This window comes from Lissotriton vulgaris, chromosome 7 (genome assembly GCF_964263255.1).
Source record: "Lissotriton vulgaris chromosome 7, aLisVul1.2, whole genome shotgun sequence".
In the NCBI taxonomy this organism is placed as follows: Eukaryota; Metazoa; Chordata; class Amphibia; order Caudata; family Salamandridae; genus Lissotriton; species Lissotriton vulgaris.
In genome coordinates, this window is record NC_141695.1 from 1,668,490,266 (window position 1) to 1,668,506,396 (window position 16,131).

Genomic DNA, 16,131 nt, shown 5'->3' on the forward strand with positions numbered 1-16,131 from the left:
TCAGCCTACAGCTTGAACGTCAGCCCAGCCCCAAGACCCCATGGCCTTCTAGCAGGTGATCTTTTGGTCATCAAAGCCCCACACCAGTTACACGACAAACCCGCGTGTAGCTACTAAGCAATACTGCGACTTTGGCAACCAGCCCCTATTTTTTTTACAAATAAAATAAGCACTAACTTGAGCATCTTTCCATCTACCTGCGCTCCCTCTACCATCTATTCATCCATGCATCTGTTATCTATACGCCTATCTGTCCAGCCATTTATTCATTTCCATCATCCAGGGCATTCATCTGGTCATGCAAGCATCCATCCGTTCATCCTTCTAGATAGACTCTGCCGTTCACTCATCCACCCAACCATGTACGCATTACACATTCATTTATTCACGCAATCTTCCATCCATCCATCTAATCACCCATCCATCCATCTGTCCATCATGCAGAGCATTCATCCATCCACCCTCACAGAAAAACTCTCCTAGACCCGGTTCCACCCATTCATCCATGTATTCATTCACCAGAGCATCCAACCATACCCATACAATTTCCTATCCATACCATCGCCCGTAAAGCTTTCCTCACACCCATCCATATTTCCAATCACTAAAGCCTCATGTTATCTACACATGCTCTCCCATCAAACCATATTCAGGTTTTTAAGTTAAAAGAATAGAGTTTTTGGCATTGTCTTGCCATGCATGAATGTTTTTAATTATTGGTGAGGTCTCAATAAGTTTCCAGCTAGAAGAGCACCGAATGAAAACACCCTCCATGAAGTGAAGGCAGTGACAGCATTCGTCTTTAGCTCACTACCCCAGCAAGTGCATGCTGTAGGAGTTGCTACAGACATTAATAACCTGCAAACAAAAAGCAAAAACTGCTGTTGTCCTGCATGTTAAACAGAAAGTTTTGGGGATATACAACACGTTTTGAATCATGTGTATTTATTATATTTTCATATAGTGCCATGAAATAAATTTAATGTTTTACGTTCCCTGTAAGCGTGACAGTGATGTTACAATGTCGTCATGTGACAGCACACCACCACCTCAGCACCACACTCAGCACCACCTCAGTCTGCCTTGGAATATGGCATATGTTGATTCTCCCCTAGTGTCCACCCACTGCTTTTGTTAAAATCTAGGTACTATTTCTCAATCTCCACCCTCCTGTTGTTTATACCCCTCCCCATAACTAAAAAGGCTATAACAAACAAGCATTAGAACAGGAAGGAAGAAGTTGCCAGCACTGCAAGGACAAAAAACTGGAAGAGATGTTTTATGTTAATTCTTTTTTTCATAGGGTCGTTCACTTTGTACATGTTTTCTTGGTTACATGCAAGGTAACAAAAGTGTTAATAACACTTTTTTATTATAAGTGTTCAACATCCTGCACAGCAGCCACTCTGCTCTACAACATAGCGTAAATACATTGGCAAAGCAAAAAGCTCTGGCTAAACATTTTTTAAGGTCCAAAGGCGAGACCTATTGGCTATGCCAATGCTTGTTTAAAATAAAGGTGGACAGTGATATCTTGGAAAAGATACTGGCCAATACATTCAAGAAGGCAATGCTATCAGTCATCCACCACACACTGGTGGGGTTTGTTCCTACACATGTCAAGACAACAGTTACAGACATTATCACATCTCCTGTGTAGCTGTGTCTCTTCCCCTTAGGCGGAGGAGCGTCGCCCAACTGCTTTTCAGCGGTGCAAAAAACGAAAAATTAAATGATAATAACATGTTGTTATTATGATTTTATTCTTCCTCTTTAAACCCTGTTTGGGGTGGGAGGGGCTTGGCTATCGTCACAGCCAGCAGGGGAAGAGGAGGAAATATGTGCACTTAAGTGCACATGAAGGTTTTGCCGGCGGTCTTGGGCCCGCCAAACAGCCATGTGCACTTAGCATGTTCTCCACCGGGCTGTAATGCCTGGCCTGGGTGGAGAACATGCACAGGCTCCAGGTACCCGTCTGAGCGCTGAACCACATCGATGAGCCCAATCACAATGCTGCTATTATTATAGTGTAAGTGTTTTTTTTCTTATTCACCCCCCTTTTCCGCCCCACCATCCCATCTGGTATCAGCCGCCACTGCTCCTTGGTTTCGAAATATCATTTGACTGAACTGATTGGGACATTTTGTGCATTACAGAGGACCAGTGTGTGATTTCATTAGATTAAGTAGTGGTTATACAATACCCTAAAGGCCCAAGTTTTCAAGGAATCCTAATATATAGACCTCCTGGTCCAAGATTAGCTTTTATTACTGCCTTACAAACCCGTATGGAGTCGTTTTTCGATAAGGACTCTTTCACACTGCTGGAAGAATTTAATTTTCATCTTGAGGCTTCTAATAACTTGGATACTTCTAACTTAATGGATACTCTGGCCAATTTTGGATTGCAGCAAATTGTGCAAGATCCTACACACCAGGCAGGACATACTTTGGATGGCATCTTTACTAACAGTATCCATACTGAAGTTACCAGCGTGTTTCCCCTACTTTGGTCAGATCACCATGCTGTTAATTTTATCATCAAAATTCCTAACAATAAAATGTGTCGCAGGACTCGACCCCCTTGTAGCAAGGTGCGTGCCTGGAAGAAAGTCCATCAACATGACCTAATTTCGGCCTCGAAATTGAAACTGAACCTACCCTATAGTGCCGACCCTAACCAGGCCACTACGGATTATAATAATTGGATCTGCCAGGCAATCCATTCACTGGCTCCTGAAATAACTAAGACGGCCACGAAAAGACTGGTATCTTCTCCCTGGTATTCAGCAGAGCTAAAACTATTAAAATAAAATGTCGGCTGAAGGAACGCATTTGGCGATCCTCATATAGTTTAGTGCATAAGACTGGAAAGGGGCGACCACTCGGTCCCCCCGAACGTATGGTAGGGGGCCCGGATCCCCCCGGGAAACCATTTTGGGCGGGAGGCGTGTCTCGGCTGGTATGCCCGAAGCGGCGTAGCCGGGGCGCGCCTTTTACCGCCCAAGAGGGGTTGTCCTAGACACCTACACCGTTGGCCACGCCCTGTAGGCAGACCAGAGGAGGGTACACGCCCTCCCGAAGAAGAATAAAAGGAGCAACAATCCAAAGAAGCATCCTCTTGTTCCTGTGCTTGGAAGCTGCACCTCCTCGTTGCACGTGAGCCCTCGACGGAACAAGGAGCCAATTTTGAGAACTTGTAATTTTTGTGCTTCTCTTTCAGCGATTCCGAATCTTTGGATCCAGGACCTCGTCGAGCAGCAAGGTTCGAATATCCGACAACGATGCCTGGCAAGAAGGTCGGAAAGAAGGCTGGAACCGAACAGATGCTTCGCATGCTGATGAAGGACATGGCGAGCATGAAAAAACAGATGGCGGCAATGAACAATACGGGCAGACCGAAGAAAGTCATCAGACCAGCATTGCCGGGAGTAGTCCCCGCTGGGAGAGGTAAAAGGGCCAGGAATAGGGCGGCAGGGGGGGAGGCCCCAGTTCCCGAGTCACCCCCGGCGAGCCCGGTCAGTCCAGTGGAGGCCCCGGTTCCGATCCCGGACGCGGGACAACCAATCCCTGTTGTAGTTACACCCATTAACGAGGAGGATATGCCTCCGGAGTTGGCCGCCCAGTTAGCCGCATGGCTCGGCAAAAATACCGAGGGTGCTACGGCGCCAGGAGACACGGCCGAAGAGGCCAGGTTACTAATGAAGCAGTTGCGGCAGTCGAGAGATGCTGCGAAGGCGAATCTCCCTCTTGTTTCCCCTCAGGTTCCCTCGGAACGACCGGCGTCTGGCGTTGGAACAACAGCAGGACCAGCTACCGATTCGGGTAAGCAGCCGTTGCCAATGGCAAGGGAGGGATCGTTACCCTCAAGAAGGGAAAGGGTGGTCCAACATATCCCGCTGGCCACGAAAGAATTGATCTGGGCTGATAAATATGTGAATATGTTTTCTCTCTTGACCGACCACCACGAGGTAGAGCATGTTAAAAGTCAGAAGGATTTGTTGCACCCGAGTGTATGGCGTGCAAAAATGACGGGATTCAGGGTGGATGAGACGATCGCTAATTGGGCCAGGGCATTTGCAATGTTCACTGCGATCATGGGGGAACGTAGGCCCGAGGTATTGACTGAATTGGCTTGCTACCAGACACGTATAATGGATTTCTATGAAACGTATGAAGGCAATCAATGGTTGGGTTATGATAATAAGTTTCGTAAAGCCAAGGAGCACGACTTATCTCTGACGTGGGATTGTTTCGACTCCATCTCTTGGCAGAAGCAGCTCATGCCGGGCACGACGAAGTCGTCTTCGCTTGGCGGGAATGGGGGAGAGCCCTCCCGCCATTATTCGGCGGCGCCCTTTCGAGCGGGCACCAATAGTGACCAACAACCAAGGAGTAGTGGGAACGCGGGTAGAAAAGGGGTCTGTTGGAGCTTTAACAGAGGCAAGTGCACGAGGCCACAAGGGACATGTAAGTTCAGGCATGAGTGTGCGGGGTGCGGACAATCTTCACACCCTGAGAGTTCGTGCAGAGCCAAGAATGGTGATACAGGGGGTAGAGGAGGGGCCAAACAGGTCTAATGTCGACCAAGGGGCACCACTACCTACCCCTGTAGACATCATGGCAATGATCCCTTGGCTCAATGAATACCCTGATCATGTCTCCGCTGGGGTGTTGCGAGATGGTTTCTCGTATGGTTTCCACATCCCGGCGGGGGATTTTCGGGGGGAATCACAGTGTAAAAACCAACTGTCGGTTCAGCAGAATACGGCGGTGGTGCAAGCTAAGATTGCAAAGGAGGTTGCCTGTGGCCGGGTTGCTGGCCCATATGGGCAACCGCCAGTCACTAACTTCATTTGTTCACCGTTGGGAGTAGTCCCCAAGAAGGACCCAGGTGAGTTTAGGTTAATTCATAACTTGTCGGCTCCTAGGGGTCTTTCGGTGAACGATGCGATTGACCCAGGAGTTTGTTCGGTGCGGTACGCATCCTTCGATGAGGCCGTCGCCATGTTGAATCGCTTGGGGCCCGGAGCGCTGATGGCTAAATCGGATATTGAATCAGCGTTCCGGTTGCTCCCGGTACACCCTCAGGATCAGCGTCTGTTAGGTTTTGTGTTTCAAGGACGCTACTACATGGATAAATGTATGCCAATGGGTTGCTCCATCTCTTGTGCTTATTTTGAGAAATTCAGTTGTTTTTTGCAATGGGCGTTCACCAGAGCTACGGGCTATACACAGGTTATGCATTACCTAGATGATTTTTTGTTCTTGGGGACAGCCGGTGACACGGAATGTGCACAGGCTTTACTGGAATTTTGCAATCTCATGAAACGATTCGGCGTGCCATTGGCACCAGGGAAGACAGTGGGGCCATCTACTTCACTCGAGTTTCTTAGAATTGAGCTCGATTCAGTGGGGGGATGCTTCCGTTTGCCCAGGGAAAAAGTAATGAAATTTAGGGCCTCTCTAGAATTGTGCATCAGCAAAGAAAAAGTGACTCTCCATCAGTTGCAACAAGCAGTGGGCCAGCTTAACTTTGCCCTTAGAGTGATACCAATGGCTCGCCCCTTTTCCCGCTCTATTGCACAAGCCATGGTCGGTCTCAAGGAAGGGCACCACCGCACAAGACTGTCTGCAGAGGTTCGCCAGGATATGCGCATATGGTTGGCATTTCTGGCGGATTTCAACGGTCGCGTCGTGTGGAACAAGCCACCAGCTTCCTCCGAGGAGCTGGGTTTATGGACCGACTCGGCGGGGAGTGTGGGATTTGGCGCCATCTTCGGTAATCGATGGTCGGCACAAACATGGCCGACGTGGTGGCACGACAGTGGGCTCACAGGTAACATTGGGTTTCTTGAGCTGTTCCCCATTTTTGTGGCCTTGAATACATGGCCAGATGGGTTTCGTGATCGCACAGTGGTGTTTTGGTCCGACAACATGACCGTGGTTGAATGTATCAATAATCAGGCAGCACGCTGCAAGTGGATTTTGAGATTACTGAAGGAAATTGTTCTACTGTGTATGAGACTAAACGTCCAGTTTAGGGCAAGACACGTGCCGGGTGTACTGAACCAGGCGGCTGATGCACTCTCTCGTTCCCACATGCAGGCCTTCAGGGGTTATCTACCTTCCGCGGACTTGGTGGCGGCACCATTTCCCGAAGCTCTCTGGTTACTCGGTGCCCCGGATTACAGGACCTCGTGGGAGCAAGTCTAGCCCCCAGGACAAGGAAGGCATACGAAGGAGCATTCCGTTCCTATTGGTCATTTTTGGGTCCAGCTAGGGGGGATCATTGGGGGCAGGAGGAGTATGTCCTGAAGTTTCTAGTGTCACTCCACCAGGCAGGCCGATCAGCGGCAACGGCCAATAGGCACCGGGCCGCCATTGCCTTCATGGCGCAGGCGCATGGCATCAAGGACCCCACATCGTCCTTTCTGGTAAAGAAGGCACTGCGTGGGTGGCAACGCCTCGAGGGTCGTAGAATGGACGAGAGGCGCACGATTGGGTTAGAAAGGTTGTCCCTGTTAATGTCCGTACTCCCTGCGACATGTTCATCCCAGTCAGAGACAGTGCTGTTCCGGGCTGCTTTTGCATTAGCATTCCATGGGGCTATGCGGGTAAGCGAGCTGGTAGCGAAGAATAAGCAGGATACGGGGGGAGGTCTGTGTCGAGAACACATTCTGATCAAGGGTGATTCAATGGTAGTCACAATAGCCAGGTCCAAAACCGATCAGGGAGCTATCGTGGACAGTATTGTTGTCCAGCGCATTCAAGGGTCCCCCATGTGCCCAGTGAAATGCGTGGAGGAATATTTAGCGCAAAGGGCGGTATCATGGGGGGAAGCTTGCTGAGACACACCGACGCCACCCCACTGACTAGGTTTCAGTTTCAGCGGGTGCTAACAATGGCAATCGCGGCAGCGGGCTTGGACCCGAGCGATTTTGGGACCCATTCCTTCCGGATAGGGGCTGCTACAGAGGCTACAGCCAGGGGTCTGAGTGTTGAAAAAGTGAAACAATTGGGACGTTGGTTCTCGAACTGTTATAAAAGGTATGTGCGGTTGCACATGTTGTGAAGCCAATGTCATGCACTCACGCTTCTTGTTTTCTGTTTGGTTTACAGTTTCGCGAGCAGGCTTTGCGGGGCGGACTGTGCAGTTGACCCGACACCTGGGGACCAGCGGTCAAAGATCACCGGCTGAGGGAAGAGTGGTGTGGGTCGTTGGCCACTCATACGTGAGGCGTGCCGGGGACGTATTCAAAGCAGGTGAAATGATTCACGTGGCTGGGGAATACGGGTACAGGGTGACCTTCCACGGAAGGGGCGGGCTCTGTATTGACCAATTTCAATGTTTTATTGAGGGACTGTTAGGGCGGACAAGGTCACCGCCGTCTGTAATCATAGTACACCTGGGAGGCAATGATTTGGTGACCATTGGTCGACGATTACTACTCGAGCGAATTCTATCCACTGTTAGTTGGTTGGCGAGAAGAGTTCCAGGGTGCACGATAGCATGGTCACACATGATTCCCAGGAAGGTGTGGCGGGGGGCCCTCTCTGTGACAGCTTTGAATCAGTCAGTAAAGAAAGTCAATAACAAACTTAGTAGGTTGTTTCGCTCAGGACAGTTGCATTGTATTCCACATGGATGTATTCGGGGGGACCACATGTATCTCGAAGATGGGGTCCATTTGTCCCGGGAGGGGAATGTCTTACTCATAGGAGACTTCATAGCATGGTTAAGGGGTTTGTGAATCCATGACCTGTAGTAGGAGTTTGTGGGGGGTCCGGATAGCCGGTCAACTATCCGGCCTGTGGCGGTAAGGTCATGATCGGTGAGCAGTAATTTCAAGATCCCTAGAGGTGGGGCGCCACCCATTATGGATGGGAGCGCCCGGGGGGAGGCGGCCATTGGCCACTCACACGGGGAGGCGGCACCCTCTAAGATGGGGTCGCCTAAAGGGAAGGCGGTCATAGGCCCCTCCCAGGGGAGGAGGCGGCTACGGGCCCCTCCTACGAATTTCCCGGGGCCAGGACATCCGCGACGGCGGATGTGGTAAGCAGTGTGGGGTGGGAGGGGCCATTGGCCACTCACACGGGGAGGCGGCACCCTCTAAGATGGGGTCGCCTAAAGGGAAGGCGGTCATAGGCCCCTCCCAGGGGAGGAGGCGGCTACGGGCCCCTCCTACGAATTTCCCGGGGCCAGGACATCCGCGACGGCGGATGTGGTAAGCAGTGTGGGGTGGGAGGGGGGGTCTACGCTACCTTCTAGACACCTCACACGAGTCCTCGGACGACCACTAAGATGGCGTCGAGTTAAATAAGGGGCCCCGCTAAGACAAGGGAAATTGGAAGTTGGCACAGAGGTACAGTCCTCTGTGCGCCCGCCCCTCACATCGTAATGTATAAATGAAAAATTGTACATAATATGAAACTGTTATTTTAATGTTTTAATTTTGTTTCATATTTGAATAAATACGGCCGGGAGGGTAACTCCCTCCCGCCTTCCAAAAGTTCAAGAACTGTGTCCGTCTTCCCATCCTTGGGGATCGTGTTGGGAGGGGGTGACAGGCATCCCGGCCATATGGAAAGGGGCGACCACTCGGTCCCCCCGAACGTATGGTAGGGGGCCCGGATCCCCCCGGGAAACCATTTTGGGCGGGAGGCGTGTCTCGGCTGGTATGCCCGAAGCGGCGTAGCCGGGGCGCGCCTTTTCCCGCCCAAGAGGGGTTGTCCTAGACACCTACACCGTTGGCCACGCCCTGTAGGCAGACCAGAGGAGGGTACACGCCCTCCCGAAGAAGAATAAAAGGAGCAACAATCCAAAGAAGCATCCTCTTGTTCCTGTGCTTGGAAGCTGCACCTCCTCGTTGCACGTGAGCCCTCGACGGAACAAGGAGCCAATTTTGACCCACCCACCAGCCCCTTATGGCAACGATTAGTATTGCAATTAAGTTGATTTGCGGTGATAATATCTCTTTTTACAGGGTTGTTATGTGTAATAAAAGTTTGGATTGTTTTTTAGGACAATAAAATGATTTGCTTCATAGCATGTTTTCTCACTCAAATTAAACGGAGTATCACAGTCTAGTTTAAAGATGTGTTACATGTGTAGATAAAAGGTTTATATTGCGAATGTCCAGTTTAACCGCTTTTCTGCTCTTCATTAGGTTCAAAACGTCGTATTTATTTTGGTCGGGCGGTAAGGTCATGATCGGTGAGTAGTAATTTCAAGATCCCTAGAGGTGGGGCGTGACCCATTATGGATGGGAGCGCCCGGGGGGAGGCGGCCATTGGCCCCTCACACGGGGAGGCGGCACCCTCTAAGATGGGGTCGCCTAAAGGGAAGGCGGTCATAGGCCCCTCCCAGGGGAGGAGGCGGCTACGGGCCCCTCCTACGAATTTCCTGGGGCCAGGACATCCGCGACGGCGGATGTAATAAGCAGTGTGGGGTGGGAGGGGGGTCTACGCTACCTTCTAGACACCTCACACGAGTCCTCGGACGACCACTAAGATGGTGTCGAGTTAAATAAGGGGCCCCCGCTAAGACAAGGGAAATTGGAAGTTGGCACAGAGGTACAGTCCTCTGTGCGCCCGCCCCTCACAAGTGAGGGGGGAGTTCTGGTATTAGGGATCTGACACCGGTTACGACCTTGCCGTTGGCCCGTAATGTTAGGATGTACAATTTTTATTTAGAGAGTATGCATTTGCAGGATGTTTAGACTCGGCTAGGAGAACCTTTGTATTAGAGATTTGTTAAGGTTAGCCAATAAACATCGTAATGTATAAATGAAAAATTGTACATAATATGAAACTGTTATTTTAATGTTTTAATTTTGTTTCATATTTGAATAAATACGGCCGGGAGGGTAACTCCCTCCCGCCTTCCAAAAGTTCAAGAACTGTGTCCGTCTTCCCATCCTTGGGGATCGTGTTGGGAGGGGGTGACAGGCATCCCGGCCATACGAGTACGGCCTTGCACTAAAGAATATAAGGAAGAGATTTTCTCAGCTAAAACAGCTTATTTTACTTCTAAAATTTCAGAGGCCACCAACTCTCCCAAAGAGCTGTTTAAAACAGTCACAGCTCTGTCCCGTCGCCCAAGAGACACTGTTCTTATCCCTGATCAAGCTTTTGTTGATAACCTTGCGATTTTCTTCCAAACAAAGGTAACAACGGTATATGAAGAGCTTTTGAACTCTGCGGAGCCCAATACCATTGACCCATTCCAGAGATAGGAAACACAGCATGTTCATAGCAGCCTATCTCAATTTACTAGTCTAGATGAGAACCTAGTGGTAGACACTCTCTCCTTAACTAAATCAGGATCTCCTCTTGACCCCTGTTCTCCTCACATTTTACTTCTAGCTATCAACGAGGTTGGGGCACTGCTGACCCCTCTTCTTAATCTAGTCCTTAGCACTGGAACTTTTCCTGAAGGATGGAAAATGGCCTGTATTAGGCCTCTGGTGGAGAAGTGTGGCTCAATGATTAGAGCGGCAGACCCTGATGCAGAGGTCTGGCCTGGGATTAGGGTTCAATTCCCGCCTTGGCGGGTCTAGGGCTCAATTTCCTCGGACCTGATAATTCTCGCCTCGGTGCCTATTCTAATCATGGGCCCCACTCTGCAACTCTGGGCAATAGTTTGCTTAATCTCCACAACTGCCATAACAGCGCTAGGATGCCTGGCTGCACCTTGGGGGTGCCCAGGAGTGGGCGCCTCACAGGGAAAAAGCAAGGAAGGGTTCCACAGCGGTATTCGTACAAGCGCCGGAGAGACCCCATGTGGGGTGATTCGGGCGCTATACAAGTAATACAACATTTACATTTACATTCTAAAAAATCCATCACTTGACCCTTTAGACGCTTAAAACTATTGTCCCATTTCCTGTTTACCTTTGCCCTCTAAGGTTCTTGAAAGAGCCATCAATTCGGAACTGACTGTCTATCTTGAAGAGAATAACATACTCGATTCCACCCAGCATGGTTTTAGAGTCCGTCACTCCACTGAGTCGGCCCTAGTCATGGCTACTGAAGAGATCAGAAGGGTACTGGATGAGGGTGGTATGACGGCCCTAATATTGCTGGACCTCACGGCAGCGTTTGACACTGTAAATCATACAGTGTTAATTAATAGGCTGCGGACCGTGGGAGTCAGCTGTAAGGCTCTGTCCCTTCTCTCCTTTTTCCTTGACTCTAGAAAACAATTAATTTACTGGGACGACCTAAGATCAGAGCAGTTTACCCTTCCCGGTGGAGTCCTTCAGGGCTCGGCCTTATCTCCCAACCCATTCAACATTTACGTAACACCACTGGCAAGATTAATTAAAAGTCATGGTCTGTTCCTTGTGACCTATGCTGACGACACTCAGTTAATGGTGTTGGTTACTCAAAATGACCCTATGGGCCCGATTCACAGAACTAGCTTAAGACAAAATCCTAAACTTACTACCATTTTGGTATTCACAGAAGGCACTTACTCATTTCGGTATTCACAGAAGTTAGGAGTCCTAACTTTAGGACTCTTAAATGCCTTCTGTGAATACCGAAAGTCTTAAAGTTAGGATTTTTCTCAATTTAGTAGTAGTAAAGTTAGGACTCCTAACTTTAGGACTCCTAAATGCCTTCTGTGAATACCGAAAGTCTTAAAATTAGGATTTTTCTCAATTTAGTAGTAGTAAAGTTAGGACTCCTAACTTTTGGACTCTTAAATGCCTTCTGTGAATGCCGAAAGTCTTACATTTAGGGTTTTTCTCAGTTTAGTAGTAGTAAAGTTAGGACTCCTAACTTTAGGACTCCTAAATGCCTTCTGTGAATATCGAAAATCTTAAAGTTAGGATTTTTCTCAATTTAGTAGTAGTAAAGTTAGGACTCCTAACTTTAGGACTCCTAAATGCCTTCTGTGAATGCCGAAAGTCTTAAAATTAGGATTTTTCTCAATTTAGTAGAAGTAAAGTTAGGACTCCTAACTTTCGGCTCCTGAATGCCTTCTGTGAATACCGAAAGTCTTCAAATTAGGATTTTTCTCAACTTTACTACTACTAAACTGAGAAATCCTAATTTTAAGACTTTCGGTATTCACAGAAGGCATTTAGGAGTCCTAAAGTTAGGACTCCTAAATTCTGTGAATACCGAAATGAGTAAGTGTCTTCTGTGAATACCAAAAATGAGTAAGTGCCTTCTGTGAATACAAAATTGGTAGTAAGTTTAGGATTTTGTCTTAAGTTAGTTCTGTGAATCGGGCTCTATGTCTGCTGATAGGTTCCGGGACGCTCTTTCCTCTGTGATGTCATGGATGAAGGCAAATTTCTTAAAACTAAATACTGAAAAAACCGAGATCCTGGAATTTGGCAACTACCCTCATTCTGGAGCCACTCCTGGTGCTCCAGTCACTTCAAAATGCGGTTGCTAGGGTCTTGTATGGTCTACCTAAACATCATTCCACCTTGGCCAGCATCAAACAACTGCATTGGCTGCCAGTCAGGCGCAGGGTGGATTTTAAAGCATTATGCCTGGTGCACAAAGCACTCTATGGAGGCGGGGCGGAAGACATACAACGACTCTTCCCCCGGTATGTCCTTTCACGCTGCCTAAGATCACTTGATTCTGGGTTGGTTCTTCCTTCACTGATAAAGCGAGTTACATGGGGTGGAAAACGTTTCTCCTTCTTAGCAGCTAAGCTATGGAACGCTCTTCCCGTCTCGCTTCGACTCCAGCCGTCTCGGACCATCTTTAGGAAAGCTATTAAGACCAGGCTTTTCCTGCAAGGCTAGCGTTAGCTGTGTGCCTTGATCTTGTACCCAGCGCCAAGACGCCTCGGCATAAGTGCGCTCTATAAGTACCTTCAGTCAGTCAGTCAAGTTAACTGTGGAGGATTTCTGTCCAACACCTTCACCGGTGCTCCTCCCTTGTGTTATCCCTACAGCCACTTACAGCAGCCACACAAAAAATTGAAAAATAGTGGAATTTCACAATGCAGCAGGGGCCTCTAAAATACTGCTGAATGCTGATGGCGTATTTCTTACCCTCATTTAGCTTAGATCTTTCGATCAATATTGCTATAGATTATTAATGCCTTTTTTCTCTTTGTAGGACATAGGATCAACTGGGACAAAAGCGAAGCATGGCCCATGTCAAGAAACCATACAAGTGCATCAATTTAGGGCTATAATTTCCAATAGCAAAGGGAAAAATGTAAATACTTGGAGGTACTAAGAAAGACAGTACTGGACTACATGGTAGAGGACGTTAATCCTAATCATGGCCAATGGCTAAGCCTGATGGTTGTCTCAACTTAAAATATCACTTTGGGAAGACCCCAGAAAGGTTAAAATGGTTGTAGCACCCACTTTAATTATTTACTCTTGCTAATATTGACAGAACTAGAATGAAATCTACATGACAAAGACATGAAATAAAGACATACACTTCTTTCTTTTACTGGAAGCACGAGACTATGAATGAAAACCTTCCTACTAATGGCAGGTACACACTCAGGTGGTTTAGGTCTTTCAAATCTAGGGTCCTACAGTGAGGTGCTACGGCTCTCACAGATGGCAGACATGCTCACCTAGGCCTGGGGATGTCCTTTCTAGGTGCTACTTGAACAGAACTATGCTTGACAGTGCAGCAAGCCTTTCCTTATTTCATTCCACAAAAAAAACCTACAAGATCTAACTGATAAAACAACAGTCCTATCGACAGTTCAGGTGTGTAAATCGCTCCACAAGTGCCTAGAGGTAGATTCTACTCTCCACCAACATTCCCCTATTCAGCACGGCATTTAGACAGAATATCAGAAACAAAAATATTGTGGGACAAAATATAGTGTCAGGAATATCGAGGAAAAAAATATTGTACAAGTAAGTTTCTATAGGTACGCAAGGTTTTATATATATAACTCTACATATATGTACCTTGACTATATATATATATTATATATTTATATATTTATCGTCAAGGTATGTAAATGTGGAGTTAAGAAAATTAAATCTATAATTACCTATTAGCAATTACCTTCTCGAAACTTTAGTACTTTGGCCGTTGATATTTTTGACACGTTATCTCTCCACACAATATTTTTGTTTTCGATATTCTGTCCGTGGTCCATTTGGCACAACAGCGGCTTAATAGGTCATAATATTATAAGCGACGCATTGGGAGATTCAGGCTTTCATAGATTAGGCCAGTTGATAACAGATTGTGAGATGAAAACCTTTCACATTCTGAAATGTGAATACAAACTAACAAGTCCTCAGATATGGAGCCATATACAACGTATACACTGTCTTAAGAGCAGACTCAGGAAAACACAATGGGTCCTCTCTGAATCCCCTATACCAGACTAAATAACCTCTTCTCAAAAGCCCAAGAACGCAATCTATCTAAAAAACGGACTGGGCTCCCTGGATGTGAATTCCCAATAGAGGACTGTTTCCAAATTCTAGAAGCAGGTATTAGCGAAGAACAACTGAATTCTAGATGCTTTAAAACTGGTATTCAATACCACAATAACCACAGAAGGCCATACTAGTTGGGGTTTCCCATTGCTGGAGGTGGGCTCAGCCAGACTGCAACCTACCTCATACACCGTGGGTCTTGTCCGAATCTAAACCAATACTGGAAAGCCATATGGGAGATAACTATGAACCTGCGCAAAACGTACATAGCCTTCCACTCATACATAACCTCTTGATATACACTAGAGATCTAGGACGAGGCATCAACTCCTACCTGTTAGTGGCTCCCTTTCTTGAGGACATTAATAAAGAAAACCTCCTCAATAGTCCTTGTCAAGTCTATGGATTTGTACAAGACAAGATGGACTATGACGCTACCGCAGACACTTCCTTTAAAATTTATCTTGAAAATAATCCACAGTTTGCCATGTCTGGTGAGGCGACCTTACCTCCTTGGGGGTAAGCGGAATGAATAAAAGAATTAAGGCTGGCGTCTGGTGACCTCACTGATCTTGGCGTCCTGCGTAGTTTACCATCAGTTTCTGCAACTGTAGCCCAAGGATGGAGGTTCATCAATATAATACTGCCTCAAATCTCCAAATACTGTTGCCACTGACTTTAATGATCAACCAATCAAAAATGAAACTGGTGCTCACCCACCCCTTTAGAGAACTAAACATGCTGAACTGGCCTGAATAACAAGTGAATGCCCTGCCTTAAGAGTCCCATCCAATCTTATCTTTTCAGAAGGCAGTTGAGGATTCATGCCTTCTAATCCTTTCTGGATTGGAGTGACCAGACAAAGAACATTCTCAACAACAACTGTCTAAAGATAATAGAAACTCATCAAACTATGGGAAAATCAAACAGTCAGTGATCAGAAGGATTCATAGAAGCAGGAAACAAAGAGATTTATTCAACAGTTTGGTTACTTCAGAAAGTTATGCGGTTAGCGAGTGCCACTCACCTTTTGTCCCTGATCAGTAGGTTGGAGATGAACTCTTTGGCTTCGTCAGAGACGTTTTCAAAAGGCTCCTCGTTGAAATCCACTTCGGAGGAGAGAACATTGTTCATGGTCTCCGTGTCATTGTCTCCAAGGAAAGGAGATAGTCCACTGAGCCTGAGTTGAAAAAAACAGAAATGGTGATAAAGGGTTAATGAGAAAGACAGCTAAAATCAGATGATCGAAAATGGGTAAAGAAGCAAGGCAGACAGCTGGATGGGAGATGTCTATGAACAAAGATGGAAGAAGAAAAAAATGGCAGGTCAGTGTGGGTATGAGAGAGAAAGAGCAACTGAGAGACAGAAAGGGAGCACAACAAAAACAGGAAATGGTACCCTTTAGATCATTGCTGTGTTGCATCTGCTCGAAGCAGAGACTCATATGTTTACCTCTTTTTACTCCATGCTAATACAAAAACTCTCCAGTTTCACACTTCGGTGGTTTGCTGTCTCACAGTAGCTACAACTTAACGTGAGTTAAAGGGTGCTTTCTGGGCAGTCTTGAACCAAACAAGAGTTCCTCTATGAAGCTTACCTACATTAGGATGAACAGAATTTCAATAAAAGCCTCAAGGATATTCACAGGAGTTGGGTAAGAGACAAATCATGAGCAAAACAAAACAGCAAAGATGCCCTCAACAAACTTTGCAGAAATGCTTTCCAACCACTGG

General features: G+C 47.2%; 1 protein-coding gene across 3 annotated transcripts in view; it reads right to left on the bottom strand.

Moving 5' to 3' along the window:
- The window catches only part of MYLK2 (myosin light chain kinase 2), a 200,944-nt gene that overhangs the window by 32,389 nt on the left and 152,424 nt on the right, over positions 1-16,131 (bottom strand). For all 3 annotated transcript variants that reach the window (XM_086932687.1, XM_086932689.1, XM_086932688.1), the window contains one exon: positions 15,426-15,578. In XM_086932687.1, coding sequence (XP_086788813.1) covers positions 15,426-15,578 — 153 coding nt within the window. The remainder of the gene's footprint in view (positions 1-15,425; positions 15,579-16,131) is intronic.